The following is a 27,881-nucleotide window of genomic DNA, read 5'->3' as shown; positions in this document are numbered from 1 at the left end:
ATAAATGTAAGAATAGTTCATAAATTTTTATCATATTTTTTTTTGTTTATTTTAGATGAATGTAAAATTATTCTTTGGATGAAGATTGAATTCATATAAATTTTAAAAGTTAAAATTAGTAATTTTTATGTGTTATTAGTTATATAAATAAATATAAAATTATTTTTTGTTGATTTAGTTAAGTGAAAAATATAAATGGGAGTTGAATTTCACTTTTTATTGAAGTTATGGAGCTTAATTACTACAATTAAAACTTAAGGGGCTTAATTCTACCATTGAACAAAGTTAAGGGGACAAATTGTCACTTTCGCGAAATCCAATCTGACAAATTCACAACCGTAGACATCAATTTTGTCCAAAAGATAGTACTATACATTATCCATTGCCCTTTACAAAAAACAATGTTTCGGGGAATTTTGGCATCGTCATAGAAGAGTGGACATTCCAAATCCCCTGCGCACTTAAAATGTCGTGGACTCATTTTCTGAGTCACTACTAGGCTGCCTTCGGAAGATGAGCGGTTTGATCTCGTTTTAGCAGAAAATTGACCAGAAAAGAGTCCAAGATTATCTGTACGTTAAATCCACTATAAGCGCCTGCATCAATATTTTAGGATCACGCAATTTAAGTAAGAAGATTAAGTAACCTGATTTAGATGTGCAGCAACACAAGGGAGAACCAATAGACCAGATGCGCCCATCGCACCACCAAGCTGGTCAACCACAGCGACTGTGACTGGTAATGTCTTCTGCCAATCATAAAAGAAGCACCTTATTAGTCTCACCTTGACCACTATGTTGCTCGGATTCGGTTAGAAGTCGAGTGTCCAGGTGGAGGACTATGCTATTTTCGAGAAATCTTTTTTGTGTTGGCATGAAATGAACTGTTCAAGCGTTATACTTATGTTTGAGCATCAGATATCAACACTGTAAGCGGGGTTATGCAAATAGTCGGAGTCACATAGCTTAAACGTCATCGTTAAAATATCAAGTTCCTACTGCAACTGGCCTCAACACTATTTTGAACGGGGGAAGCCTTTGAAGCACAAAAGTGATGTTGCCATGGCATCAAATATCAGATGCGACACTCCATCACGACCGTGGACCGCGCTATTAAGGTTTTGAAGGTTACCACGACAACAACTTATGACGGTATCGGCCATATTTATAGACATAGCCGCAACGACCACAATCCAATTCCATGTTTGATATCATGGTGATGTAGTCAGGCTCTATTATCAGTCAATATAGAAATTGAACATTGAGGAACTCACCTGGCTAGCAACTAGAAGGAAAGCAACGGCATTCTGCCGGTTGGAGAAGATTGATCTTTTTCCTCCAGAGAACAACGATAAAGTCTTAATAGCAAGGGCATTGAAAACTAACAGAACTATATGCAGGACACTGCACCGAAAGAGTATATGGTTAGACAGTCCTTATTGGCAGCGAAAATAGTTGATATGAAAATGGTAATTGTTCAACGTAAGCAAACGTATGCAAGGAAAGACATGAGATTAGCTGTTTAACTTACGCGCCCAAACCAATAGCTAGAAGGAATCCTGTAGGGTTAACCATCATAAGCAATGACCTTGATTTGCTAACTTGTATCCATGGGACCTATGCGCATTTACGAAAAATGATCACATATACAAACACACAGCAATGTCAAAATCGATCGCAGTTCTAGTATTTACTTGAATAAACTGAGAACTGTGAGAAGCCATGAAAGTGGTACAAGCTTACAATCCAGAGTCTTAATCCAAACTTAAAAGTCGGAAGAATTTTATGACAGTCTGAATAATACAGCATGAGATATTCTCGTCGATTGACCTCGTTAATTCATCGAAGTTTAAACTTTTCGGAGATCAATAGTATCTAGAAGAAATTTTGCATGAAAAAATATCAGGTTCCACACTTACAAGGCTGAGAAATACAGCACTTATGATTGACAGAAGCTTGCTGTTGTTGTCAGCAAATTTCCCCACGCCTGCAAAGAGTTTAGAAGCCAATATTCATTCGAGTTAGATAGATAAGTGGGTTGGTATCATGGTATGTAACTATGTACATAAATGGATAGAAACAAATAGACACATAGGTTAAAAGGAGGTCCGCATCTACAAAAAGAAGTGCTTACCATCAACGGCCTCACGAAGCACCTGTAGATAAACACCGACACTATTTCAACTAATTTTATGTAGAAGTTCGACTGCAGTTATACTAAAAACATGCCTTTTATTAAGAATAAAATAGTGCTATTATTTACTCCCTCTGTCCCGGTCATTTGTTGTCCTTTTCCATATTGGGGTGTCTCAGTCATTTGTTGTCCTTTCTATTTTAAGAATGAACTTGAAGAGTAATTTGATCATTCTCATTCAATTTGTTCCACTTGTCATTTAGTTATTGGTCCTCTCCTCTTTCCTTGGTCTTTGTGCCAAAACGAAAGGACAACAATTGACCGGGACGGAGGGAGTATACTATTTCATCCACTTACATATGACCTTTTCAACCAAAAACTTACCAAAACTAAAAATAGATAAATATTCACTGATCCATTACCATTCTTCAAGGGGTTTATTTTCTTTTTATTAGAAATATTATTGTTCTTTAAAAAAAATATTGCTGTATGTTCTACAAAAAATATTATACGTACATTCAACAAGCTGATGATGATCATAATTCATAAGCTCATGACCATTATTAAGCCACCAAGTGAAGTTATTACAGTGGTAATGCAGTCATTAGCCACTGTCAGAACAACCACTCAGTTTGAGGAACAACGCCAGTCACTTGCATTCAGAAGGTCTAAAGTTTAAGGCAGCTACACTTAACTAATACTCCCTCCATTCAACTCCACATTACAAGTTTCTCTTTTGTACACTATTCACAAGTGAACATTCAATGTCGATTTTTTCTCGATATATAAGTAAAAATATATTTATGTGAGATCTTATTTGATTCATCTTTAGGAGTACATTAAGAATATCTAACTTCTATAATTTTTGCAAATATGTAGCTAAAGATATTTACCGCGTAAAACACGCGTTGACAAACGTGAAAAAGCAAACTTGTAATGTGGAGTTGAATGGAGGGAGTACACTTTAGGCCGAAAGAGCAGTTGAAGAAGTACTATTCCATCCCGATTCTATTGTCTCCATATGAACTTTGGTGGTGGTCAGCTAATGTCAACTTTGACTATTAATTTCTTCAAATATACAAATGCAATACAGGAACATTTGAATCTTTTTTTAAAATAATGCTTAAAAATAAAATATTGGTCGTTTTGGGTCGAAATTAAATTTATTTGTCAAAGTGGTGTCCACGTAGGACGGAAAATCCACGAACCTAAAACACGGGATAAACACGCCATTGAGAATGGCATGTTTAGTGTTAAATTTTTTTCGACATAAACATGCCGTAGTGAACAGCGTGTCTATTAGAGTAAAAACGCCATTAAGAGTGGCGTGTCTCCACTCTTTTACTTTCTCATCAGTTTAACGCCTCTAAATTACTCCACTATTCCAAACCCCAATCATCATTCTCTGACCACTACTCCTACCTTACACCCACACCAACCGAGCTCACATTACTCCCCCGGTCACCTTTACTTCTTTCGTCTCGCATCATCATGAGTACGCCATATTAGTTGGCTCAACAGTTACACTCACCATAGCCATGGCCAATTCATCGCACCACCACAGACAGTCCTCACTTAACCAACGAGCTTCTCTTCTCCCACCGAATCGTTCGACTACCGTCAACATCACCTCCATTAGACGGATAGGTTTTCGTCCTCGTCAGCGATGCCGCCTCCGATAATACAAGCGCAACTCTTGCCCATCTTATAATGAAGAGTATGTGAATATGTGATGGATCGAGAGCAGAAAATGAAGTGAAGAACATATGATGATGCAAGATGAAATGTTGGTGATAATGGAAGGGTTGAAGAAGGGATATTAAACTAGCGTGCTGATGAATTGAAGAAGTTATTAAAATACCGCGTTGATGATAATGTTGGATGAATTAAAGAAGATATGCCAGTGCCTTTGTTTGCATCGGATTTTATAGCGCTAAAGACGCGCCACTCCTAATGGCGTGTCTACTTTAATAGACCCGCCATTCACAATGGTGTGTTTACGTCAAAAAAAATTTCCATCCCCAATTTTAAACTTACACTAAACACGTCATTGTCAATGGCGTGTTTATCCCGTGTTGTAGGTTCGTGATTTTTCTGTCTTACGTGGACACCATTTTATCATAGAATTTCAATTCCGAACCAAAACGAAAAATATTTTATTTTTAAGCATTATTTTAAAAAATGATTCGGAACATTTATCATTTTTGATTTATCACAAACCAACCATTTTCGTATTATCATTTTTAAAAGCTGCAACTGTTGTATATAATGAGAAAATAATGTCAACAGTGACATTGTTTGACGGCCCAAAGTCAAACAGAGACAAATGAAATGGAGCATCACTTTGCCCTAGAAAATTTTCAAAACATCAAGTCTTAATTGGGACTTTTGGAGGTACTTTTAACCATAAAATATGCAGCAGTAAATTCAGCTCAGGTAGAGCTACATTATTGCAGTCTTCTAACAAAACCCTCCTATGATGGAAGCTATAAATTGGCACGAGTAATACTTTAGAATACTCAAGCAAACAGAGAATCAAGTGGAATCTCACAGAAAATACATCATTCTTAAGGAAGCCACAGGCAGTAAGCATCAAACAAGCAGACTTATTCACCCTTTTTTCCTTCTGTTTTTTTAGTATTTCCTTTGCTCTGTTCTGAATAACAAATGCTTACAAGCAGATTTATTAACCCTTTTTTTCCTTCTGTTATTTCAGTCTTTCCTTTGCTCTGTTTTGCCCACAAAATAACCAAGGGCTTATAAAAAGTTATTCCTTGTTAGTGCTTGTTATTCAGACTATGAATGAGAAACTGTGACTAAGAGAGATACAAAGTGTGCTTAGGGGATTTTAATCAAGAAATTCTAAGCCTGAGCTCTTGGAGGGACATTGAGAGAATCAGCTGAACTTACAAGTCCATATTTTCAGCTTCTTCGTTCTTCCTCATGGTGTCCCGTCTAACTTGTGACTGTCTCTTAACAATTACGTGCTTTGAGATTGTCTCTTAACAATTATGTGCTTTGTGATAAAACACTGTGTTCAGATACAGTTTTACGACAATAAAGAGTGTTTAGGTGACTAGGTGAGTGCATAACAAGTGTCAGTGACTCTTGTGTCACGCATATGAAGTTATGACAATAAAGCCAAAGAAATACAGCTCAGTCCATACAGTTGAATTTGTGCAAATGTATGTGAATTCCATTAGATCAAAGGGCAGAGAATAACTTCGCCACCAAGTCTTCTGAGATCACTATTCCATCAAAGCAATTACTCAGGAAAGACGTTAACTATTATTGGTAAAATGGTGAACTTTTGTTAATTTCTCCAGAAAAAATGCTCAAGGAAAGACAATTTAGTCAACCAGGATTAGAAACTGGACAGCTTCAGAGTGAATCCCATAAATCCATAACATGGAAACAAAGCCAAACCAAGGACAAAAATTGAAAATAGCCAATGCAAACAGTCTCCAATCCGCATATCATACCCTTAAGCTAACTTAGAAAGGTTAAAAAATTGTTATGCAAAACTGTAAAAGAAACTCAATGATAAAATTAATGTGCAAAAGATAAACCAAACCCAACCTTCAGGAGAAAAAACATGTTAGCCAAAAACCACGCACCTTTCCCAGGATAAGCGGAATCAATAAGGTGATGACAAGGCTTTTGAAAAGCTGCTCAGTAGGAATGGATATGCCAACACCAGCACCCACAAACTTTGAAACAGTAAATGGGACCTGGAAAAAGTAAAATATGCTTTATGCATCACACTGAGAAGAGCAGTTTCAGTAGCAGAAAGACGACATATATAGATTACTAGATGCATGCTTGTATCTGTAAAGCATAATGCATGCTCAGGAACACACAAAACCCCATGTTCTCGAGTGTCATGACAAGAACTGCATATACAAATTTATAAATACGCGTTTAGTTACGAGATAAGGACAGGAATATATAGGCGAGGGTGTGCACGAAGGCACCCACTAAGACTCAGGGGACCACAGATTAAGATTAAAACAACTTTGACATCATCCAGTAGGAAGTGGTCAAGGCTACGGGATCTAGATGGTGAAGGATAGCTATCATTAATAAGATGGTCTTACGCATTGCCAAACATTCATGACAGGAGCTGAATACAAAGTATGCTTTAATAGAGGAATATGTTATTTGGCATGGAAGACAAGGGATGCAGCTACGTCATAAGACTCCTAACAGGAAAATATATGATTCATTAAAGACCCTGCGACGGAAATGTTGACATAATAATAAGTACTCAGCAGTCTTGTAAATGATTAAGAACTTGTGAAACTTACAACAAGAATTCCGAGCAAGTTAGATATCACAGTCATTGCCAAAGCTAACGCGAAATTTCCCTTAGCTAGCTGTATTAAATCAAAGAAGATATGGTCAAAAGTAGAGTATTAGAAAGGAAAGTTGAAATGACTCCTAATAGATCTAAATCTCCATACTTGAGTTAGTGAGACACCACTTGACAACGAAGTTGGCATGCATGTGAATATGGCTAGTCCTGTTGAAAACAAATAAAGCATCTTATAGACAGACGATAATATAGTTTCCAAAAATCAAGCATAATCAAACAACAATACGGGCATGTGATGTCAATTTACAACAATATACGTACATGATCGTAGATACCAACAAACTTGAGTTTTACGGATTTCACAGAGCACTGAGCATTCCCTGCAATTAAGGGTAGGGGTCTATTACACCGTTACTGCCCAACAACATTACCCCAGTGCCTCAATGGCTCCCACAAATTGCCCACATAAAATAAGATAAAACTATAAAAGTTTGCCTTCAAACTTCACAAACCCCGTAATTTCACAGGCAAACTACAAAATCCACCAGGATGTTTTCAACACGCTTAAACAGCTTTCAACACATGGATTCTCCTGCAGGAAGCACAATAATTTTCTATCAACCCACCTCCCCCATCCAGCAATGATAAACAATGTACCAAAGACCATATCCAACATAACATGCAGCTTAATGCACCTTCCTTTCCCCCAAAGAGCACTGACAGCATGCTTACAAAGATAATGACAATACCAAATTGATGAATAGACGAACAGCAATAAGCAAGATAAATAGAAATATCTCTATAGTATGGAGGAAAGTACGAAAAAAACAGTCATAAGCACCATCAGAAGTCAACTATCATATCAATATTGCTGTATTTGAATTTGCTACATGGTGCTTTCTAGACTGAGTTAAGCTCATTAACCTTAATTCTTGCAAATGAACTACTTTTTAATTACAAAAGAATTGAAAGGCAATATTTCAGCCCGAATTTTACAGTTTCATATTTCCCTTTGATGCAGGGGATGGAGAAGATGAATATGCATAATTCTAATAATATATAAGCAGGGAATATGCTAAATATAGTTCTTCATAATCCTTAGCTTCAGTACCTGTCACAAATTCTGGAGGCTGAAAATTTAGTAGTAAGATCAACCTTGAGAACACAGGAGTCAAAAGCAGTATAGAAACCTGCAAAACAACCGTAGCTATTGTCAAAACTCTGCATACGAGGACATTTTTTGGCCAAAGCTAACTGTAATAACATCTAAATAAAAAATCCTGTACACTGGCAATCGAGTCAACATAATCTAAGAAAATGAGGTTTTTTTCAATACGGAGTACTAGATTTATCGCATGGAATTATGAGGATCAAAATGCCATTTTGAGTGACCATCCATATAATTTACACGAGCAAGAGTTTAGAAATAGGTTTTTTAATACTAGGATTTATTGCATGGAATTATGGATTAGCGAGCATATATGTCTCATCTAACTTTCGAGATATTGTATGGATCAGAAAACAATATGTTTTAATTGATTTTGTCCAGTTTTGTCCCTTCAACTACTTTTTTACTTTTCAGAAATGATTTTGTTCCGGATTTCAAATCTAAGAAGGCAATTTCAGGAAGTTTCTTGCTTCCTAAACTTGAAAAGGGTGAGATATCATGTTCTACCTTAGATACCTCTAAGAGATGCATAAAATAAACTAGCCTCCAACTCCCGAAGAGATTAGCTGACATGGTGAAGCAATCTAAGGAATGTATCATCATTGTCAAGGAGGTACATATATGATTACACAGCTAATGATGAAATTTACATGCTAAACCCAAACTACAAACTAGGTTTCTAGTATCATCAACATCGAACAACTCAAATTAAAATGTTTTTTAACATATACAACAAACAACAAAAACACAGACAGCAAGCTAGTTAGGGGTCATCAAACACGAATCATCATCACAAGGAACTGTTGCTCGAAGAAAGAGAAAGAAAGCACCAAAAACTTGGCAAAGATAAGATATAACATAAGGAGACACAACAACAGGAAAAACGAGAGTGGACCAAAACAAAGTGAGAAAGTGAGAAAAAAACCAAAGCAAGGAAGAAAGCAAACACAAAGGGAGATGATAAAGGAGATAGATAAAGGGACAAAAGAAGTAAGGAAAAACCGAAACTGAAGATAGAGAAAGCATCACCAAAGACATACGGAGTATAAGACAATTTAAAACCCCGTCACCCACATAAATTTTGTGTCCAGTTTGTCCCAAATAAAACAATAATTCCTTCAATCTTCAGTTTGGCCAAGTCGTCTTAGGTTTTCCCCAGCCCCATATAATTCCTTCATTTTGCCATTCTTAAATCCTTTTAACTAGTCTGTTTCTTTTTTATCTCCGTTTCACATGGTTAACAAACATAACTCCTACTTTCTTTCTAATTATGTCATTCCTCATAATCCACATTTTGATGAAACTTGAGATGGTTAAGTTGGCTACATGCATATCTACCGAAAATTATACCAAGTTTTTGGAATTTTCTCATCAAATGAGCTAAATATGGGTATCTAGGGTCACTTGGGTACATTTGGGATGTAATCCTGAAGTAGATCACCAAAAGGCTCTTTTGCTAGACTCCAAGATATCAGTGCATGTGTTCTAAAGCAGATCAGTACAATTGTGATATAAAACATGATAACTAAAAACAACCAGATTCCGTCGAGGGAGTAAGCACATTTAAAGCAATACCAGACCAAATAATCCAACAGGCCAGGCATCTTTTGCTGCTCCAATTTCTTGACTCCGTAACGTCAAACCTATAATAACCCAAGAAACTCAAAAATTTCAATGCCAATTTGACATAAAGCTCCAATGTTAGTTTAAAGCAGGTCGATCCTCACCTGAAATAATAAAGATGCAAAAAGTGCTCACTTTTGACAAGGAATACTGATCAGCCAAGCAGCCCAGACCCGGATTTGCAAGCCCGAGAACAACCCCACCAACTAGAGCTGTTCATAATAAGCATGCCAACCAATGATTCCAAGTCCAACAAATACCATGCACATACAAAACTAACTATTCCCACCTCAGAGTACTCCCTCCGACTCAACTAATTCTTTAAGATTCTATTTTCCTGTGAGAATTATTTTAATCCAAGGTAAAGAATCAGTTAAGTCAGAGGGAATAGTTGTTGGGTAAATTATCCAACACAAGTTACACAAAGAGTTTTAATTAGAAGTGTTACAATGAACATGTAACATTTTGTATTTATGTGATGTTAAATGAATGTTAATTCATTTGTTTAACATTGCGTGAAAAACATATGAATTGTGTTAATTCATGTGTTGGCAACGTGAAGTGATTTATGATGGTAAATTATAACGTCACTATCACATGACTATATAAAGGATGGAAAATCCTTTGGAAATGTATCTCACAACAAATATCAAACAAGGTGACTTAGCTTGGTAGAAAATAGCAAGTCGGGTTTGAGGGTGAGAGGCAGTATAACGGGTGTTATAATACAATAATTTAGGAGGTTACTCTAGGGGTGATATTAGTGGCATTGACTAATATTACTGGAGGGCTAGGTTGTTATCTTATATTATTGTGGGTTTCGAATTGGTATTTAATTCGGGACGGTTACGTTGTACTGGTACTATATTATTATAGTGGATTCTAGTCTATTTGGCTTGTGGGTTTTACTTCCGGTTTGGAAGGTTTTGCCCTGGGTTTGACCCTAAATATTGTCTCATCTTATTATTGCTTACATTTATTTACTTTTACGGTTTACTTGTCGATTGGTTGCTTCCGTTGCGCGTGGGAGATTGGTGCTAATTTCCCAACAGTGGTATCAGAGCCACTAGGCTCGGTCTGGTGGCTGGTTTAATTGGCAAGGATGTCAAATATGGGATCTCAATTTGCAGTACCAAAATTTGATGGTAAAAGTAGTTTCACCCTTTGGCAAAGAAGGATGAAGGATCTCCTAGTTCATCTTGGCTTGGCTAGAGCCTTGAAAGGAGATGATGGTAAGCCGGAGAAGATGAGTGATGACAACTGGGAAGAGGTTTGCACCAAGTGTGCAAGTACTATTAGGTTGTGCATCTCGGATTCAGTCATCAATTGTGTTCTTGATGACGACTCTCCATCGGTGATATGGGAAAAGTTGGAGAAGCTCTACATGGCGAAGAGTTTGACCAACAAGTTGCTTTTGAAGCGGCGGTTATATCGGTTGAGGATGGACGAGGATGAAAATTTAATTGGGCACGTAAATGTGTTCAATGGACTGTTAGACGAGTTAAAGAAGATCGAGGTGAAGCTTGAGGAGGAAGATAAGGCGTTACTACTCCTCAATTCTCTCCCGGACACATATGAGACTTATGTGGATACTATTCTGTGCGGGAAAGACACCATCACAATGGAGCAAGCACGATGACTTTTATTGTCCTTTGATGCGAGGAAGAAGGATAAGGTCGGAATACGGAGCGACAAGACGGGTACAATTGCGATTGCTCGGGATGGGAGAGGTCGATCGTTTAACGGGGAGGATGGATCGAAGCATGGCGGTCTCGGTCCGAACGCTTCTAGGAATAATGATGTGAAGTGTTTCAAGTGTGGTGACCTTGGGCATATTAGGCGGTTCTGTCCTAAGAAATGCGGGAATGAAGAAAACAAGGGCGACACCAACTTGGTTGCCGGTGAAGGAAGTAGTGGTTGTTTCCTTACCGATGGTAGTGACATATTTGCGGTCACGGATGTAAACGACGTGTGTTCCAAGGAAGAATGGATATTAGATTCTGGTTGTGTCAACCACATTTGCACCCGAAAGGATAGTTTTGAGGAGCTCCAAGAAGGCGTGGCTAGGAAATTGAGTTTGGCTGATAACTCAATAGTTGATGTCATGGGTATTGGGGTGGTGAAAATCAAAATGTCAAATGGGGTGGTGCACACTTTGGACAAGGTTGCTTATGTTCCAAAGTTGCGGCAGAATTTAATTTCACTTAGTCAACTAGACTCAGGGTTATGGGTGTAAAGCTCGTGGGGAGTAATGAAAGTGACTAAGGGTCCTATGGTCCTCGTGAAGGGGGAGCTACGTCGTGGTTTATACCGTCTGGATGCATATGCGGTAAAAACCTCACGGGATGGTGAAACGGAAAAATCGTGCACGTGTTTCGTTCGTGGAAGAGGCGACGAAGGTAGATTGTTTTCGAGTTCTGAGACGGGCGCAAAGGTAAAATTCTGGCTGTAGGAAGGTGGAGAGCAAGAGGTTTCTCTCCGGAGTCAAGTAACGTCATTGACTGGGTTTAGGCTGTACACGGTGCATTGGCCGTGATAATGAGTTAAGGTGAGGACCGAATATTAACTCGGGTGTGCAGCTGGTGATTTCAAAAGGTCAATGGTTGATTCTTCGGTGGTGTTCACTTGTGTTGGAGGGGGAGATTTGTTGGGTAAATTATCCAACACAAGTTACACAAAGAGTTTTAATTAGAAGTGTTACAATGAACATGTAACATTTTGTATTTATGTGATGTTAAATGAATGTTAATTCATTTGTTTAACATTGCGTGAAAAACATATGAATTGTGTTAATTCATGTGTTGGCAACGTGAAGTGATTTATGATGGTAAATTATAACGTCACTATCACATGACTATATAAAGGATGGAAAATCCTTTGGAAATGTATCTCACAACAAATATCAAACAAGGTGACTTAGCTTGGTAGAAAATAGCAAGTCGGGTTTGAGGGTGAGAGGCAGTATAACGGGTGTTATAATACAATAATTTAGGAGGTTACTCTAGGGGTGATATTAGTGGCATTGACTAATATTACTGGAGGGCTAGGTTGTTATCTTATATTATTGTGGGTTTCGAATTGGTATTTAATTCGGGACGGTTACGTTGTACTGGTACTATATTATTATAGTGGATTCTAGTCTATTTGGCTTGTGGGTTTTACTTCCGGTTTGGAAGGTTTTGCCCTGGGTTTGACCCTAAATATTGTCTCATCTTATTATTGCTTACATTTATTTACTTTTACGGTTTACTTGTCGATTGGTTGCTTCCGTTGCGCGTGGGAGATTGGTGCTAATTTCCCAACAATAGTAACTAGGAAATAACCAAGGCACAAAGTCAAATTGCTTCCCCCAATATAGAAGACAAACTCCAAAACCTTGCAGTATTATTTATACTTTCTACGTATCACAGAAACTCAAATGAGACCGTTTTATGCATACAACGGGCTCGCTTTACGCTATATAGGTTACTCGATCACACGGGGGCAACTACTTATAGATTTATAAAGATTAAAATAAGAAACTACCTAATGGCAGAAAATTGTTGGCAGTAAAATCAAGAATTGGCTTTACCAACTGCAACAAATTCCCAGAATTCTTAGCCTCAGGATTGCCGTTTCCTCCATCATCAATCTTCAATAAAAAAAACACACAAATTTAGAAAATAAATTAGAAAATTGAAATCAATAATTAAAAATAAAAAAATAAAAGGGACGAGTAAAAAGAGTAGTACAGAGTTAGATGATGAAGATGCTCTGATATGGGATACAGTTAATCTGGGTGGTAAATGAATAATTGAAGGGTTTTTAATTGAATTGAAGGAAATTGTAGATGTTTGAAAATGTGATTTGGGGAAAAGGGTTTTGAAGTGAAGAGATGAAGTGAAAAAAGAGGAAGAGGTTGGTGAGATACTGAAGGAGGGTCTAAAGTGGAGAGCTTTGATAGTTCCCGCCATTGAAGGACTGAGCTTGAACTTGGATTAGAATGTGTAGAGGGTGAAAATAAGGGAATCAAAATGTCCAACGAGTCAACGACTCAGGTAGTCTCAACATTATTCTTGGTTGTGACTTGTGACGGGAATGAGGTAAAATGTGATCCATTTAAGACGAAAATGTAACCATTTTATCTAAAAAGTTACCAAACAATTTCCTAAGCTATAATAATAATTTGTCATTAAAATGGTCATATTTTGTCATTAAAATGGCCACATTTAGCCCGTCTTCAGCTTGTAATGTAAAGTGTCCGTCTTCAATGAGAATTGGTGTTCTTTTGATATAATTTTGTTAAATTTAACTTAACTTTTCTAAAATAAATTTATATGAATTGAACTTAATTTTGCTTAATATTTCTGAACTTAATTTTGTTGAATTTAGGTGAACTTAATTTTATTGAACTTAACTTATAGTACCTTCTTAACTTTTTTGAACTTAACTTAGAACTTAACATTTCTGAAATGAATTTATAAGAGCCTAACTTTTCTAAAACGGAAAATTCACGTGATACCCTCGAACTTTGTCATTTTGCACGTGGTACCCAACTTTTTAAGTTTGAGTACATGATACCCTCCGTCCCTCCATATTTGATTTTCATGCACAACATGCTGATTTTGTCGCCATTAGAAAACTCAATTGCGCATAACTCTTAAACCAATAATAATAATAATAATAATAATAATAATAATAATAATAATAATAATAATAATAATAATAATAATAACAACAACAACAACAACAACAACAACAACAACAACAACAATAATAACAACAATAATAATAACAATAATAATAATAACGGATAATAATAATAATAATAATAATAATAATAATAATAATAATAATAATAATAATAATAATAATTGATCGGTTATGGTTTCTTACCTTTTTCTCTCTTCTTTGGGAGAGTTGGAGGCGGATTGCACTGCTCAAGCGGATTAAGAAATATTCTCTGTCTCAGGTTGTCGGAGCGCGCGCTGCTGCTTTTATTTTCACTACACTTAGCTTTGCTATTGCTAAGGGAGTGGACGCCCATATTGTATCTCGGCTGCCCACCAATTTTTTGTAAACTTTTGATTGATTAATAAAAGTTTACGTTTTTATAATTAAAATAATAATAATAATAATAATAATAATAATAATAATAATAATAATAATAATAATAATAATAATAATAATAATAATAATAATAATAATAATAATAATAATAATAATAATAATAATAATAATAATAATAATAATAATAATAATAATAATAATAATAATAACAATAACAATAATAATAATTAACAACAACAACAACAACAATAATAATAATAATAATAACAATAATTGTTTCGGGTTGAAAACAACCAAGTCAGCGTCGCCCAAGCCTGTGTCAGGTCAACACGCTCCTTTCAAATGTTGGATAAGATGGTGTCACTCTGTCTCGAGTTTTCCCTGCACACGTAACACAGAGGGCATCGGCGGGTGGGGGGTCCCAAGGAGGCCCTCTCCGATGCCCAAGTCAGTATGGTATCCTCAGATGTATAGTCGGAACGTTTGGCGAGAGGCTCGATCCCGGTCTCTCTCTTAGATACTTTAGGTAGTCTTACTTCTAGAGAGAGAATGAAGTTGTTGTGATTGATTGACTGAATATTGTTGTCTTCCCTTACAATTATCTTTTGTCTCTATATAAGTGTCTTCACTTGGAAAGAATCCAAGGGAAGATATTTATGTGAGAGAGGATATGTACCTTACGTTTGACCTGGCTGTCACTTAGATTCGTTTGCCCCGTCGACTGGCATGCTGGTCGGGTCGACTCGGTATTCCCCATCAATTAGCCCTAAACAGGATGGCTCGGTGTTTATTCCCTTTGGATAACGGGTTAACACGGCCCTGACATTTAGGCGAGTTCGTGGAAACCTTGTCGTTTCAAATGATATTGCGTCATGTGCCGGCTTGGGGCGGTCCACCTACTCCTCGCGCTTTTCCCTTATAAATGCCTTTGGTATGTGAGTTCACGGGTTCATATTTTTTTAGATTTGTTTTCGTGTTTCACTCGATAAGGTTGTTGCGAGCTTTGAGCGTGGAGTTCTCCTGATGTCGTCGTCGAGAATGAGCATTGTGCCCAGGAGTAGGCGGCCGACCGGATCGGAGGAGTCGGTCACGTCTCTAGTGTGTGCGCTGGTGGTTGGCCGGAGGAATGTAAAGCGACTTCGGAGCCTGTGAACCCTGAGTGGGAGCTGGTTTTGGATGCTCTTCCTTGTGTTCGGAGTCGGCAAGAGGATGCTTGTAACCGAGTGAGGAAGGCATTTTGGGATCTTCTCTTTGTAGATCGAAGGTCGGTCGTAGTGTAGGCCAAAACTATGCAAATCATATCCGAGATTGCTAAGCATGAGGACTTTGACGTAGCGGAGGCGAAGTTCGCAGAGATTGAAATTTTTCTATTCAAGGTGGCCGGAGCACCGGCCTCGCAGGAGTCCTAGTGTAGGAATTTCATCTTTGTTTGCAATTAACACCTTCCTGTATTAGGGAACGAGTAGCTTCTTCCGCAATCTTTTTACTTTCATCCCTTTTCTTTGTGAGATAGAAACAATAATTCTTATTTTTTCGTCACGTGCCATATGTTTATAAAAGGATTGTTTACTTCGTTTTCGGGGAAGCACTCTCTTTGGGGCTCCCTAAAGTACTTTCATCCCTTTTTTTTGTGCGATAAAAATCTATTCTGGCTGTCTGATTGTATCCAAACACTCACACCTCATTCCCCCTCCCCTTTCCTTTTCTCCCTTTCCCTTCCCTCCTTTCCCCTCCCCTCCTTTCCCCTCCACTTTTACTATCCAAACACGTCCCTAATTTCAGCAACATTACGTGAAAGGGCTCTCTATGATCGATGACAATCATAGGAATTACAATATCTTGTTATCTTTACCAACTTGATCTTGTTACTCCGAGCAACATACGAAGTACATATTAACCATTTCACAAAGTATGTGTCCATAGTTAGCTCTCGCTATCCCAGTCCAAAAAGTCAGAAACAACACCACCGTTGAAGATGCATAGGTAAACTATTATGTGGTAGAGACCATAACTTTCCATGAGTAATGAGTTTCCTATTTGTCACTCAATGACACAACTTTGCTTATTTCTTTTTTTTTCTTTTAGGATCGATGAATCAAATTTTAAATTTCAAATATCTCTGCCACTAATTTTGAAGTTAGATTATAAATCATTCTACTTTAAACAACCTCTCTGCTATTCGATTAAACACTACAACAAAGCATCCATTAGTTAAAAACAAAAAGACCATAACACAGATTTTGGTCCACATGCACATCTGCACTAGGTTAGATAGATATCTTAGGTATGAAGAACCAGGCTGAATGTTGTTCGCCACTTCGCCTTCATGCTCATCTTCGATCAGCTTCCTAGCTACAACCTTCACGGCCTTTTTGTGAAAATAAAAAACAGGCTAAAAGTCTATAAACAGAATATTGAAGCTTCAGGAACTGCTGAGTAAGCTTAATAGCAATTCTTTTTCCTAATTGAAGGCTAAGGTAGGTCCTGCATTAGCACACTATAGCACAATATCAGATTGAGTAGAGTAATGTATGCATACAGATTCGACTAGAACTTAGAAGCAACCGGCGTGTATGTGTCCAATGGTTTAAATCGGTTACTTTGTGAAAAAAGAAAACTTTGTGTGTTTGCCTATGTATTCAAGTATCATACCCATGTTCGAGGGTAGAGTGTTGAACATGAGTATGCAAGGTAATATGAAGAGTCGGAATAAAATAATAATAAATGGTCGTGAAATGAGTTGTAATAAATACAATGGGAGAAGGTCAGGGTAGTCAAATATAAGAAACGAACAAACCAGGAAATCTTCACTGCATGGTGGTACTGGTACTGGTATTGGGCATGCAATTTCAGATGGATAAACACAGTCCAACGGTTCTGCCTTCACAAATTTACCAACATAGTTAATCATGGTCTGCTCACGGACAAAAAAGTTAGCATCTAGACAACCAGACCTCGGACCACCACTGATATCTGGCTTCAACTCTCTTGCTTCTTGCTTGATGGGTCTGCTACTTCCACCTGATGACCGTATAATAAAGTCATTCCATAATTCTGAAAACAATAAAACTAACATCTATCCTGATTGGAGTATATAGATTTCCTCACTAGAGGGACAAGAGGTACCTACCTTCAACTTTCATCGTATGAATCAAAGTCTCTCCAGGATTTTGATTTTTATAACTCTGCTCACTCGGAGAGTCACCAGCACCAACAGAATTATCAGCCATCACATTACAAAACACTTCTTGTTTAAACACCCTTGTTTCCTGATGTATCTGTCTCATTTTTAAACCTGCACAACAGAATTCTATCAGTACGCAATTTCAGAAAACGTAAACTACTGAATGCATGCACAATCAATCAATAGTACAAGTGAATGGCAAAAAAATCACCAAGGGAGACAAGAACCTGGTGAAGCTGACAAATTAAGGTTTTCAGATTTGTGAATAGTTTGCTGACGCTTGATAGTCTCTAAAGGCACTGAATCATTTGGTGAATTGCTCGAGTATGGAGTACATTCATGCACTAGGAAGTCTGCTTCAGTATATTCTGACAGAGATAGAATGCACAGAGAACAAGGCAAACAACAGTAAAAAGGTTACAAAATTACATGAAAATGCAAATTTATTTAGGAATGTCGAACAGAAGAGTAGAGAGTAGAATCGTATGTTAATTTAACATTTCACTTTGCTTGTGTGTCGTTTGTTGGACACTACATTACTATACAACACTTCGACAGTTCATTTTAGTCCAAAGACATGAATCTTTTCCAAAATAGCCGTGTCCGGCACTTGCAGCAAAATTAGAGTAACATAGGTAGAAACAAGTTCGTGAACAAACCTGACAGTACTTGAGTTTTTCTTTCAGGGACTAGACATTTATGAAGATCAACATGACCAGCTTCAGTTCCAGCATTCTGAAATTTGTCAGATTCAGGCAAGCAAAAGCCGACTGGATCTAGTAGATAATCTCTCTCCTTTTCTTCCATTATGGTTGGTTTCTTGACCGGCGTTTCAAACTCAGACAGGTCAAACAGATGGTCTCTACCATCTTCCTCGACAAAATTAGTGTCTCGCCGAGTCATAAAGAACAGCTCCTCCAAATTCTCCGATACAGGCTCTTTCTCATTATGGACATTTTTTGGGCTTGGAGTAACATCAATGTTTGGTCCAGAAAAAGAAGAGTGGAAATGCCTTTTCCTAGCTGATTCTTCACGAAGAGGATCATTAGAACGTTTCCGAGGAATAGAGTTTCTAGTAGTTTTAGTTGTCCTGTTCGTATCTATCCTCTCACTAGAAAAGATTTTTGTACACGCATTTTTACCATAAATCTCGACAAGAAAACGCCTGTCATTTAAGTAATAGAACACTAAAAGATCACCATACTGAATGTCATGATCCAGTACAAAGTTAAGCCATCCTGTTACGAAGGCAAGAGAGCCTTCTGTACGTGTCAGGAGAACATCCCACCTTCGACCGCTAGAATCCTCAAGGGTGAACTTTTCTCCTACCAGTGACTTAAGTTTCTTTGAGAATTTAGGAGGTATAACCATGGATATGTCGAACCCATTGCCAATCATGCTTTTGGAAAATGCACAAACTTTTGGAGGTTCACCGTGTTTCTTCCAATGCTTGGAGAAACAGTTCTGGCGGCACGTGTCACGAACATACCTCTCAGAACCCATCAGCACGGCAATTAATTAACTGCAAGCTACATTGACCGTTGGTTAGTGAAAAAGACGCATATAAGATGCCACTATTGAAGGATTCTCATCCGGTTATCTCACTGATATTTATTTTTATTAGCCACTACTCTTGCTAGCCGTTGCCCTGCCCTGCCATTAATTAAGGCCTCAATCCCTTCCTTCCATATAAGTATGGTGTAACTCAAGTTTTCCGATTACAAGCTATATATGCATGAGCATGCTATCGTATATAGGGAAGGAAATATTAACAGCTATAATATTTACACTTATATGGAAGGAAGGGATTGAGGCCTTAATTAATGGCAGGGCAGGGCAACGGCTAGCAAGAGTAGTGGCTAATAATTTTTTAACATGACAAGACCAAGAAAAGGCTAATATAGCCGATACTAGATGGATACAAGTTTATTACATGACCGATAAAAAAGGCATGCAGCGACATTATCCATCCCATTTATATCGTCCTCATTTCCCCTTAGTGGTCAGACAGTGTCAACTTTGACCATCAATTTCTCCATATATATGTAAACATAAATCATAAAATTTGTTGTGTTTGGTTTATCAAAACAGATATTTTCATACCTCTTTTAAAAAAAATTGAAACAATTGTAGATTATGACAATATACTCGGATGGGGAGATGATATCTACTTGGTACCACACTATCTATGTTACTCAGACTCGGTTGCAAGTGTCAATGTTCCGGGCTTGGAACATGGCTAATTTGTCAAGAGTTAACAAGTTTTAACCCAACGTGGATCTAACCGTTCACAAGGTCACCACAATAACAAAACATGATTAAAGACTGTAACAAAACAAAGTAACAAACATTGGACATGAAAATCAAAATAGCTGAGAAAAAAAGAAAGAGAGAGAGAGAGTTCTTACAAAGTAGAGAAATGAAAGAAGCCTGATTTTTTTAGAGCAAGTTCAGTATAAAAGATTTAGTTTTGGAAATATTAAGAGGTAAAGAAGTGCATGAGTTTGCTTGGATGAGTGAATAAAACAGGCAGGAGTAAGTAAAGATCTCAACTTACTACTGTCAGAGGTCCACCTTTCAGTTTCACACTCTTACTGTATGTTCGGTTTCAAATAAGAAGACGTGGTTCAACTAATTGTGAGTAAATGAGTATGTGACTATTTTTGGAAAAAAAAATTATCAATAAGTGGACGGTTGGACCATTGTGGTTATATTTGACTACAAATAGTAACAAAATCTCGTTTTATTATTTTAGACAAAAATAGCTCGTTTGAAACAAAATTTGCGGTGGTTGTGTACTATATCTTCATGACTTCATGACTATATACCCAAACTCTCAAAGATTTCTTTAATGACTTTCACAAATTCTTGTTTAAGGCAGATGTGTCTGTTTTAAGCTTAAGAGGGGTTAATAATATGAATAAGCAAAATGTATGGAAAAAAAAAATGATTTGGTTTATATGCAAGTGGGATAATACATTGATACTTGACCTGTTTTAATATTAAAACAAACTAGTTTTACACCCGTGCAATTTGCACGGGTTTGCCTTTTCAATTTATTATTATCAAAATATTTATTTATTACTTCTTCATCCCGATTCTTTGTTTACCTATTCTATTTATAGGGTCTCATTTAATTGTTTATGTTTACTTTTTTATACCGGAAATATTTTTAAAGGATAATTTGATCATCTACATAACTTCTTTCAGATTTCTACATTGATTTGTATCAATTGGATTTTTCCATGTCTTTTTCTTCTCCATATCCATTTTTTCCCTCGCTCATCTCCAAAGCTACAAATTCATAATCTAAAATCCTAAAGCTTATCAACCAACTCAACTCACCTCGCCTTCTAATCCGATTTAACAAAACTCAAATTCATAACCATCTTCCCCATTATGATTTTTATTTTAGTTGGTGAAATCGAGTAATCTAATTTAGAAAAAGAGATCTATGTAACTATGTAGGTATGTCTCAAAGAGTCAAAGGTTAATTTGTGTTCAGTAATAATGATTTTTGATTTCATTTCACAAATATTTTTTAGTACAAATGTTATTGCAAAAATAAGACTATACACCCAGATGTATATGAGCTTGCTACATCCAATATAATCTAATTGAGCTTATATGCAATCTTTTCGAGCTGTTAAAAATTTTTGAGTTACATTTTAATTTTTTAGGGTTCAAAATTAAAATCTAATTAAACTTATATGTATTATTTTTTAGTTTCATTATAAGATATTGAGTTTAAAATTTTTATAAATGCGCTCAGATTCTTTCCAATAAAGTTCGTAAAATATACATAGAAGCTCAAATTCTTTATTATAAAGCTCCAAATCTATACAACCAGATGGATACAACTTGTTGTATAGTCTACTAATTTATGCTATTGATATATAAGTTTTATACCAGATATTAGTAATCTACGACTTTTTTAGGTAATTGATCTTCGATAAATCAAATTGTCTATAATGATTAATAATATATTACTCCGTATTTTCTTAGTGTTAAGTACAAAATTTATTTATTGTTAATAAAATATCCGTACTTAATATGGAGTAGCATTTTTATAATCAACATTTTTTTAGTTTTTAGTTTCTTTGATGTTGTTGACAAAAAATTATTGAATTTTAATAAAATATTTTTAATGGATCTTGTTGATATAGTGTATATAAAAGCTAACAATGTAAAGCTTTGGAAGTAATGTATACAAAATTAATTTGTTTTATTCAAGTGGTCCCTACCACTACTTGTCCAAAAAAAATGAAATTTTTTTTTTTTTTTTTTTTTGGTTACAAGAAGCGGGGCGAACCCAGAATTAAAATAACAGAAAGCGAAAAACAAGAACAGAAAAATAAACTAACAAACTAGAAAGCATAAAATGGCACAATCCTTGGCCATGACACTCCTCCCACGTCTTGCTGCAATAGCCAAAACAGATGATTTGGTATGTCGTCCGGCTCCCAAATAACCACTCTTTGGTCTTGTCCTACTCCTATATTAGCTAACCAGTCCGCACATGCGTTGGCCTCTCTGTAAATATGATGAACCTCGATTGGCCAAGTGTGATCATTCAAAAAACACTTACAAATTTGCACAAGGTGAGCATGCGCCGATGGAAGCTCCTCATTCTCCTTCAAGAAGCCTATGACCGTCTGAGAGTCCGTTTGTATGATTAGACGATGGAAAAGGCGTTCTTTTGCAATCATTAGTCCTCTTTTTAACGCCATCAGCTCCGCTCTTGTCACCGTTGCAATGCCCAACTTCTCCATGAAGGCCAACACCATGTTCCCTACTGAGTCACGAAACACACCACCTGCCCCTGAGGGTCCCGGGTTGCCCTTCGAGGCACCGTCAATGTTGAGAACTATCCACCCCTCCGGTGGGGCTACCCATCTTATATAAATTTCCTTGTACCTCTGTTTTTGTGCACCTGCCACTTCTTCCATCGAGTCTTTCGCATTTCGCACCTCCTCTATTTTCAAGAGCAAGAAATTAGTGATGTTTGCTGGAATTTCATCCCTCCTGCCAAAGCTGCGGTAGTTCCTCCATTTCCAAATCCACCACCTGACTATAGCGAAACAAGACGGCCATGTATCCATCTCCCTTGTCCTTGGTACTGAGATATTGGCCACCACCCAATCCCGTACATTAGCATGCTCGTAGAAATTATGCGGTAAAGACGCATTGAACAAACTCCAAACCTTTCGTGCCTCCCTACAATCTCGTAACAAATGCAGTGATGTTTCCTCATTAATTATTGAATTTTAATAAAATATTTTTAATGGATCTTTTTGATATAGTGTATATAAAAGCTAACAATGTAAAGCTTTGGAAGTAATGCATACAAAATTAATTTGTTTTATTCAAGTGGTCCCTACCACTACTTGTCCAAAAAAAATGAAATTATGCTAATGAATAATGATGACGTGGGTTAAGGAGGAGGCTTTAAATGTTTTGGTATTAATAAAGATAAGATATTATACCGTCTTAAAGGAAACTAACAACTTACTTTCCAGGGAAGAAGAAAAAAATAATACTTGTAATATTTTGTGTAAGTGTGGTATTTAGTATACGATATTTTTTTGTATAGTAATAATGCCTCACTTATAATGTTGGGATGATACGAGTTTATGCAACTGGTGAAAGGTAACGGAAAATAGTTTCATCTCGTAAATATTCGTTGTTAAGCGTAATTTGCAAATCTCCTTTAAGCATTGCGAAAAGATGATCATTTCGTACGTATATAGTTATGCGCTATGGTCGTAGAGTACTTTGACAAAATCTAGTTGAGTCAATTAGGATCTCATTTGCTTGCTCCGGCCTCAGGGTATGCGCCTGTATCATATACTTATGTTCCTGAGTCATGTACCGAAGTACTTACTCTCTCACCCGGTAATCCATATCGTAATCCATATTGTAAAATTTGTCACATTTAGGTTGTCAAATACAAAAATTTTCGTATTTAGATTGTATAAGAAGTAGTCGTAATTTATCATATTTTTTACGTAGTAATTTCTGAAAACACACCTGCACATAGTTGATATCTTCAACACAATATACACCGATTTATTCATCATCTCGTGTTCCATCTAACCTGAAGAAAAACTACCTCGTCATAACCAAACTATACATCCATTATTTCATCATGCTAAGCTTGGTCTAATGAGAAGAAGAATTAGTTTCGGCTTGGGTACTGGCCTGGTTCCCGGCCACGACTCCTAGCTAGGAATGAGCCTGGATGGTAAACGCTTACTCTAGAGGCTAACAGTTCCAACTGAATGTACAATAATGACTAGAAACCAGTTATTCTAGTTAATTACCAGATCCTACTTTCGTTTACTAGGATACGATGAGTCGATGACCGTGAACTTGCAGAGTTTTCCAGAACAAGCTTTCAACATTCAACTACGAAGAATTTCGACTTTAAAAATGCAATCTTCAGTGTTTTCAAGAATTAAAGTGCACTGATCGCCCGGGCGAATGCTGTTGTACTTCCTAAATTCTTTCCAGCCGTTTGCCAAAATCTTGACACCATTCCTCTCTTGGTATAGAACCGGCCAACGCTTTCCAGCTGAATCGCGAAGCAGTATCAGTTTCTGGTCCATTTTTGAGCCGTTTCTGTTTACCTTTATCGGTAAACACTCTGGCAATTCCTGAATAACGCATAGTATAAACAGGTTACAGATACACCATGAACAACAAAAAAAGCCTTAGTTCCAATATGATTTGGGTCGGCTAACATAAATCATCATGTGACCGTGTGATACTGTCAATGAGAGATATAAGAACGGTAAATCAGAGAACTAAGGAAAAGCAATTGAAGAAAAACGTCAGAAATTCTGAAATTAGAGGGTTTGCAGTGTGCTTAATGAAAGGTTATGCCAAATAAGGGAATTAGAGCAACAGCACTACAACGTAGATGAGAAAAACACAAACACCCTGCAAAATCTTTGACAAGTACTCGTTTATTAAGACCAATGGCCAAAGGACTGCAAAAAATATTGCCGGAAACAAAACTAGATTCATGCTAAGTACAAAAACCTATCGGAAAAAGAACATTAGGAATAAAAAAAGAAGTTAACTAGTAAATCCTATTGACACAAAATCACTTGCCCAAGTGTCTTACTTAGGCAACAGAACGGAATGTGTATGCTCTGCATATCTGGTAGCAGAAATTGCATCTTAAAAATTACACACACTATCGTTAGGCACAGAATACATTTGAAGGCAAGCTGCCTCGAAAAATTTAGCCACAAACAGTGTTAGCAGCATCTCCAAACGAGAAAACAAGTTTGGAATCTTATCAGAATAAATCTTCCAACATTTCAGAGGATGGTTAAATTGATACTTAAACACGAAAAATTCATCAACATGAACAGCAATTGAAAGTGGACCATCTATAACATGGTGTCAGCGGTAAGGGGGAATCAGATTAGACTTACAAGAAAAGGTTCACTATCTTCCTGTTCAGAACATGTGATTTTGATCGTAAATGCTGATGTAGAATCATATAAATCAACAGGTTCTGGCTTCACCACTTTCTCATGAAAACCTTCAACAGTTGAAACTTTATCATTAAAATTGCCAGGATCTTCATTGTTAGACCTAGGCTCCTTCAAGCGAGATACAAAACTATCCCTTGGAACATTGCAAGAATCATGAGCCACTGTACAACCACTGTTGTTCTGACAGGGCTGTTCTTTCTTAACTATTCTCTTTCTTGAACCTGATGAGCAGAAGAACTAATCAACATACAAAGAGAGTGTTTCAACAACTAGTGACAACAACAATGTTCCCCAAGTGACTTAATAGCTTCCATAAATTGCGGGTAAGGGATCGGATAAACAGAGGCTTAATGAACACTGAGTTGAGAATTGCACCCTTAATTGTTAAATCACAATAAAAGAATTGCAACCAGTTTAGTGATTATTCCATCATAATCCAAAACCATAGAGTTGCGAGTCTCTACCCAAAATGGTAAGGAAATATCGATTAACAGGTGATAAGTGTAATTTCTGCTACGGCAAAGCTTCGTGCAACAATCTCAAATTCTCAATTGCAAAAGAAAAGAAAAAAAAAAAAAAAAAAAAGAGCAAAGAACTATATATACCAGGCAGCTCACTGTTTGCTGCTTCAGCTGGAAACTCTATGGCAATTGGTTTAACAACTCTCTGCAGCATATTACTGTTTAATGGCACTGGAACGTCCAAACTACTTTTGAGCAGCAAATTAGGTTCCTCAATCGCCAAACATGCTTCATCTATGAAAGAAGCCAAAGAGCCGTACATGAGTAACAAAAACATATTGGATATGATATTAAAAAATCAAACTCTAATTGATCCGGTATAATTCAAGGGACTAACTTGAGGCTAACAGAGGGCTCGTTTCAGCAACCACAATATCAACTGGAGCATTTCCAATCTGAGCATTTTGCAACTGGTTAAACTTTTGAGATCTGTTCACTTCAATTGTGCTTGTTTCTTCAATTGTGCTTGTTTCTTCGGTACGAGCTTTCTTAGTAGGCATCTCAAAGGCGGATAGATCAAACAGATAGTCTCTATCATGTTCTCTCGAGAAGCTCGTGCTTCTGCCAGTCATGAAGTATGGCTCCACTAAAAAATCCTCTACGTGGGCCACTTGGTTCCTTTTGCGAGTGTTCCCTTTAGCTGGACTATCTTCAGCCAGAGGTGAAGACCTTCTCACATCATCCTGGGTTTTGACACTATTAACATCGAGTCCAGCAGCCATGCGAGAACCTGCAAGTTCCTCTGCTCGAGCCTCTGAGTTAGAAATACAAGCAGAACCTCTTCTGGCATCAGAATCTTTGGTCACTTTTACCCTTTTGTTCTGATAGTTCATTTCAGAGAAAAGCACTGGCCTCTCACACCCACTTCTAGTGAAAATTTGAACGTTAAAATGAGATCCTGTGATATAATGGAACACCACAAAATCACCTATCTCAATGCCATGATCTAGTGAAAACTCGTGCCATCCACGTTGAATGACAAGAGAGCCATTTACTTTTGAGAGGTATACATCCCATTTCTGCCCAGTTGAATCCTCAAGATATGTATCCTTCCCCTCCAATGATTTAAGAGTTTTCGTAAATCTAGGAGGCACAATCTACAGACACAAAAGGTAATTAGCCATAGAAAATCGTAAGCTGAAAAGTGTAAACACACTCCCATATAAGCATAATTCAAATAAATGCACAATAAAATTCCACAGCTAGCAGCATCTAATCGATTATATACACTCAGTCCAGAGATAGAAAAACATAACTAACACTCAGACGGTACACAAAATTCTTAACACAAATTATCACTTTAGACAGACACTATCCGTCTAAAGCTGTACTCTAATAAGCAATTAAAACCACAACCAGAAAATGGGAGTTGATGATCATACCAGCTCCTCATTAAACTTTTTGCCAAACATCACTTTGAAGAATGAGCAAACTATGGGATACGGATCAAGTTTCGCCCTGTGAAGCGAAAAACAGCTCCGAGTGCACTCAGCACACGCCTCCGCCTTGCTTTCCATAACCGATCAACTTCAAACAGGTACCCAGCTGCATGCAAATACATTATTAGCTACCATCATCAACAACAACAACAATAACAACGACAATAACGACATTCATTACCCCAGTAGCTCTAATTACAACGACAATAGGCACGGGATTCAATGACATTCCAATTTCCAAACACTAAACTGATAAAGAGAGCTTAAAGCTCCTATTTATTGCATGCAACAGTTCTTCCTAATAAAAACTTTAGCATTTAATGCCTCACTCTCACCGGCAATTTTATTCTAAACTTGAGTCTCCCTTCTCCCTTCGTCTCCATCAATTGTTTACCTTAAATCTTAATTAAAATACTTCTCGTAAAGAATAAGAAAAAGTATACAAATGTACGAGACGGGGGAATATGTTATTTTGGGCATTATATACGTAGACAAAACAAATTCTTAAAAGAAAAAGACGTGATGAAGGTAATACCTGATAATAATTACTGCAATACGGAGTAATTAATTTGTTAATTTTAGTGATTAATGGAGTTCGAGTTGAATAGTCTAGGGTTTTAGTGGTGTAATTGAATTGCGAAATTTGGGCGGAGAGGAGGAGGAGGATGAGGAGGAGGAGGAGGAGGAGGGACGAATGAAAGGAACCTTAGAGTGAATTTTGGATATACGCTTTTTGTGTATCAGCTGAGTTATCTCTTGATTGAAATATCGATTTTATTTTTATTTTTATTTTTTGAAATAATTCAAGAGCATCAACATGAAGAGTCTTCCTCTTATTTCCTCTATTTTCTTCTATTTTTGGGACCTACTTTTTCACATACGAATTTCAATTTTTTACATACGATTTTTACAATATTACCCTTATCATTTTATTCTTCCCT

At 36.9% G+C, this 27,881-nt stretch overlaps 3 protein-coding genes across 6 annotated transcripts; all 3 read right to left on the bottom strand.

Annotated features, from left to right (window-relative positions):
- Positions 1 to 275: 275 nt before the first annotated feature.
- LOC141612928 (putative sodium/metabolite cotransporter BASS4, chloroplastic) lies at positions 276 to 13,282 on the bottom strand. The gene is made up of 14 exons (XM_074431678.1): positions 12,971 to 13,282; positions 12,765 to 12,870; positions 9,344 to 9,451; positions 9,192 to 9,259; positions 7,560 to 7,638; positions 6,597 to 6,655; positions 6,441 to 6,509; positions 5,751 to 5,864; positions 2,134 to 2,155; positions 1,919 to 1,986; positions 1,531 to 1,616; positions 1,274 to 1,403; positions 647 to 748; positions 276 to 570 (listed from the first exon to the last, which is right to left on the bottom strand). Exons 1-14 carry the CDS (start codon positions 13,190 to 13,192, stop codon positions 496 to 498), a joined length of 1,308 nt encoding a protein of 435 aa, XP_074287779.1. The 5' UTR covers positions 13,193 to 13,282; the 3' UTR covers positions 276 to 495.
- A 3,126-nt stretch (positions 13,283 to 16,408) lies between these two features.
- LOC141612918 (uncharacterized) lies at positions 16,409 to 20,065 on the bottom strand. 3 transcript variants are annotated; one of them, XM_074431666.1, is made up of 6 exons: positions 19,881 to 20,065; positions 18,132 to 19,001; positions 17,700 to 17,840; positions 17,419 to 17,583; positions 17,086 to 17,309; positions 16,409 to 16,785 (listed from the first exon to the last, which is right to left on the bottom strand). In XM_074431666.1, the coding sequence occupies exons 2-6, from the start codon at positions 18,973 to 18,975 to the stop codon at positions 16,750 to 16,752; spliced, it is 1,410 nt and encodes a 469-aa protein (XP_074287767.1). In that variant the 5' UTR covers positions 18,976 to 19,001; positions 19,881 to 20,065; the 3' UTR covers positions 16,409 to 16,749. The 3 variants fall into 3 exon arrangements, with proteins under 3 accessions (XP_074287767.1, XP_074287773.1, XP_074287768.1); XM_074431672.1 differs by having other exon boundaries at positions 16,409 to 16,772; positions 19,881 to 20,003; XM_074431667.1 differs by having other exon boundaries at positions 18,132 to 18,994; positions 19,881 to 19,994.
- A 3,447-nt stretch (positions 20,066 to 23,512) lies between these two features.
- LOC141612911 (uncharacterized) lies at positions 23,513 to 27,664 on the bottom strand. 2 transcript variants are annotated; one of them, XM_074431659.1, is made up of 6 exons: positions 27,476 to 27,664; positions 26,884 to 27,046; positions 25,839 to 26,598; positions 25,586 to 25,735; positions 24,918 to 25,201; positions 23,513 to 24,128 (listed from the first exon to the last, which is right to left on the bottom strand). In XM_074431659.1, the coding sequence occupies exons 2-6, from the start codon at positions 27,016 to 27,018 to the stop codon at positions 23,877 to 23,879; spliced, it is 1,581 nt and encodes a 526-aa protein (XP_074287760.1). In that variant the 5' UTR covers positions 27,019 to 27,046; positions 27,476 to 27,664; the 3' UTR covers positions 23,513 to 23,876. The 2 variants fall into 2 exon arrangements, with proteins under 2 accessions (XP_074287760.1, XP_074287763.1); XM_074431662.1 differs by lacking the exon at positions 27,476 to 27,664 and adding an exon at positions 27,122 to 27,334.
- Between the last annotated feature and the right edge of the window lie 217 nt (positions 27,665 to 27,881).

This window comes from Silene latifolia, chromosome 1 (genome assembly GCF_048544455.1).
Source record: "Silene latifolia isolate original U9 population chromosome 1, ASM4854445v1, whole genome shotgun sequence".
NCBI classification, from domain to species: domain Eukaryota; kingdom Viridiplantae; phylum Streptophyta; class Magnoliopsida; order Caryophyllales; family Caryophyllaceae; genus Silene; species Silene latifolia.
Note: the sequence above shows the minus strand (reverse complement) of the source record. Positions and strands in the feature narration are given on the sequence as shown.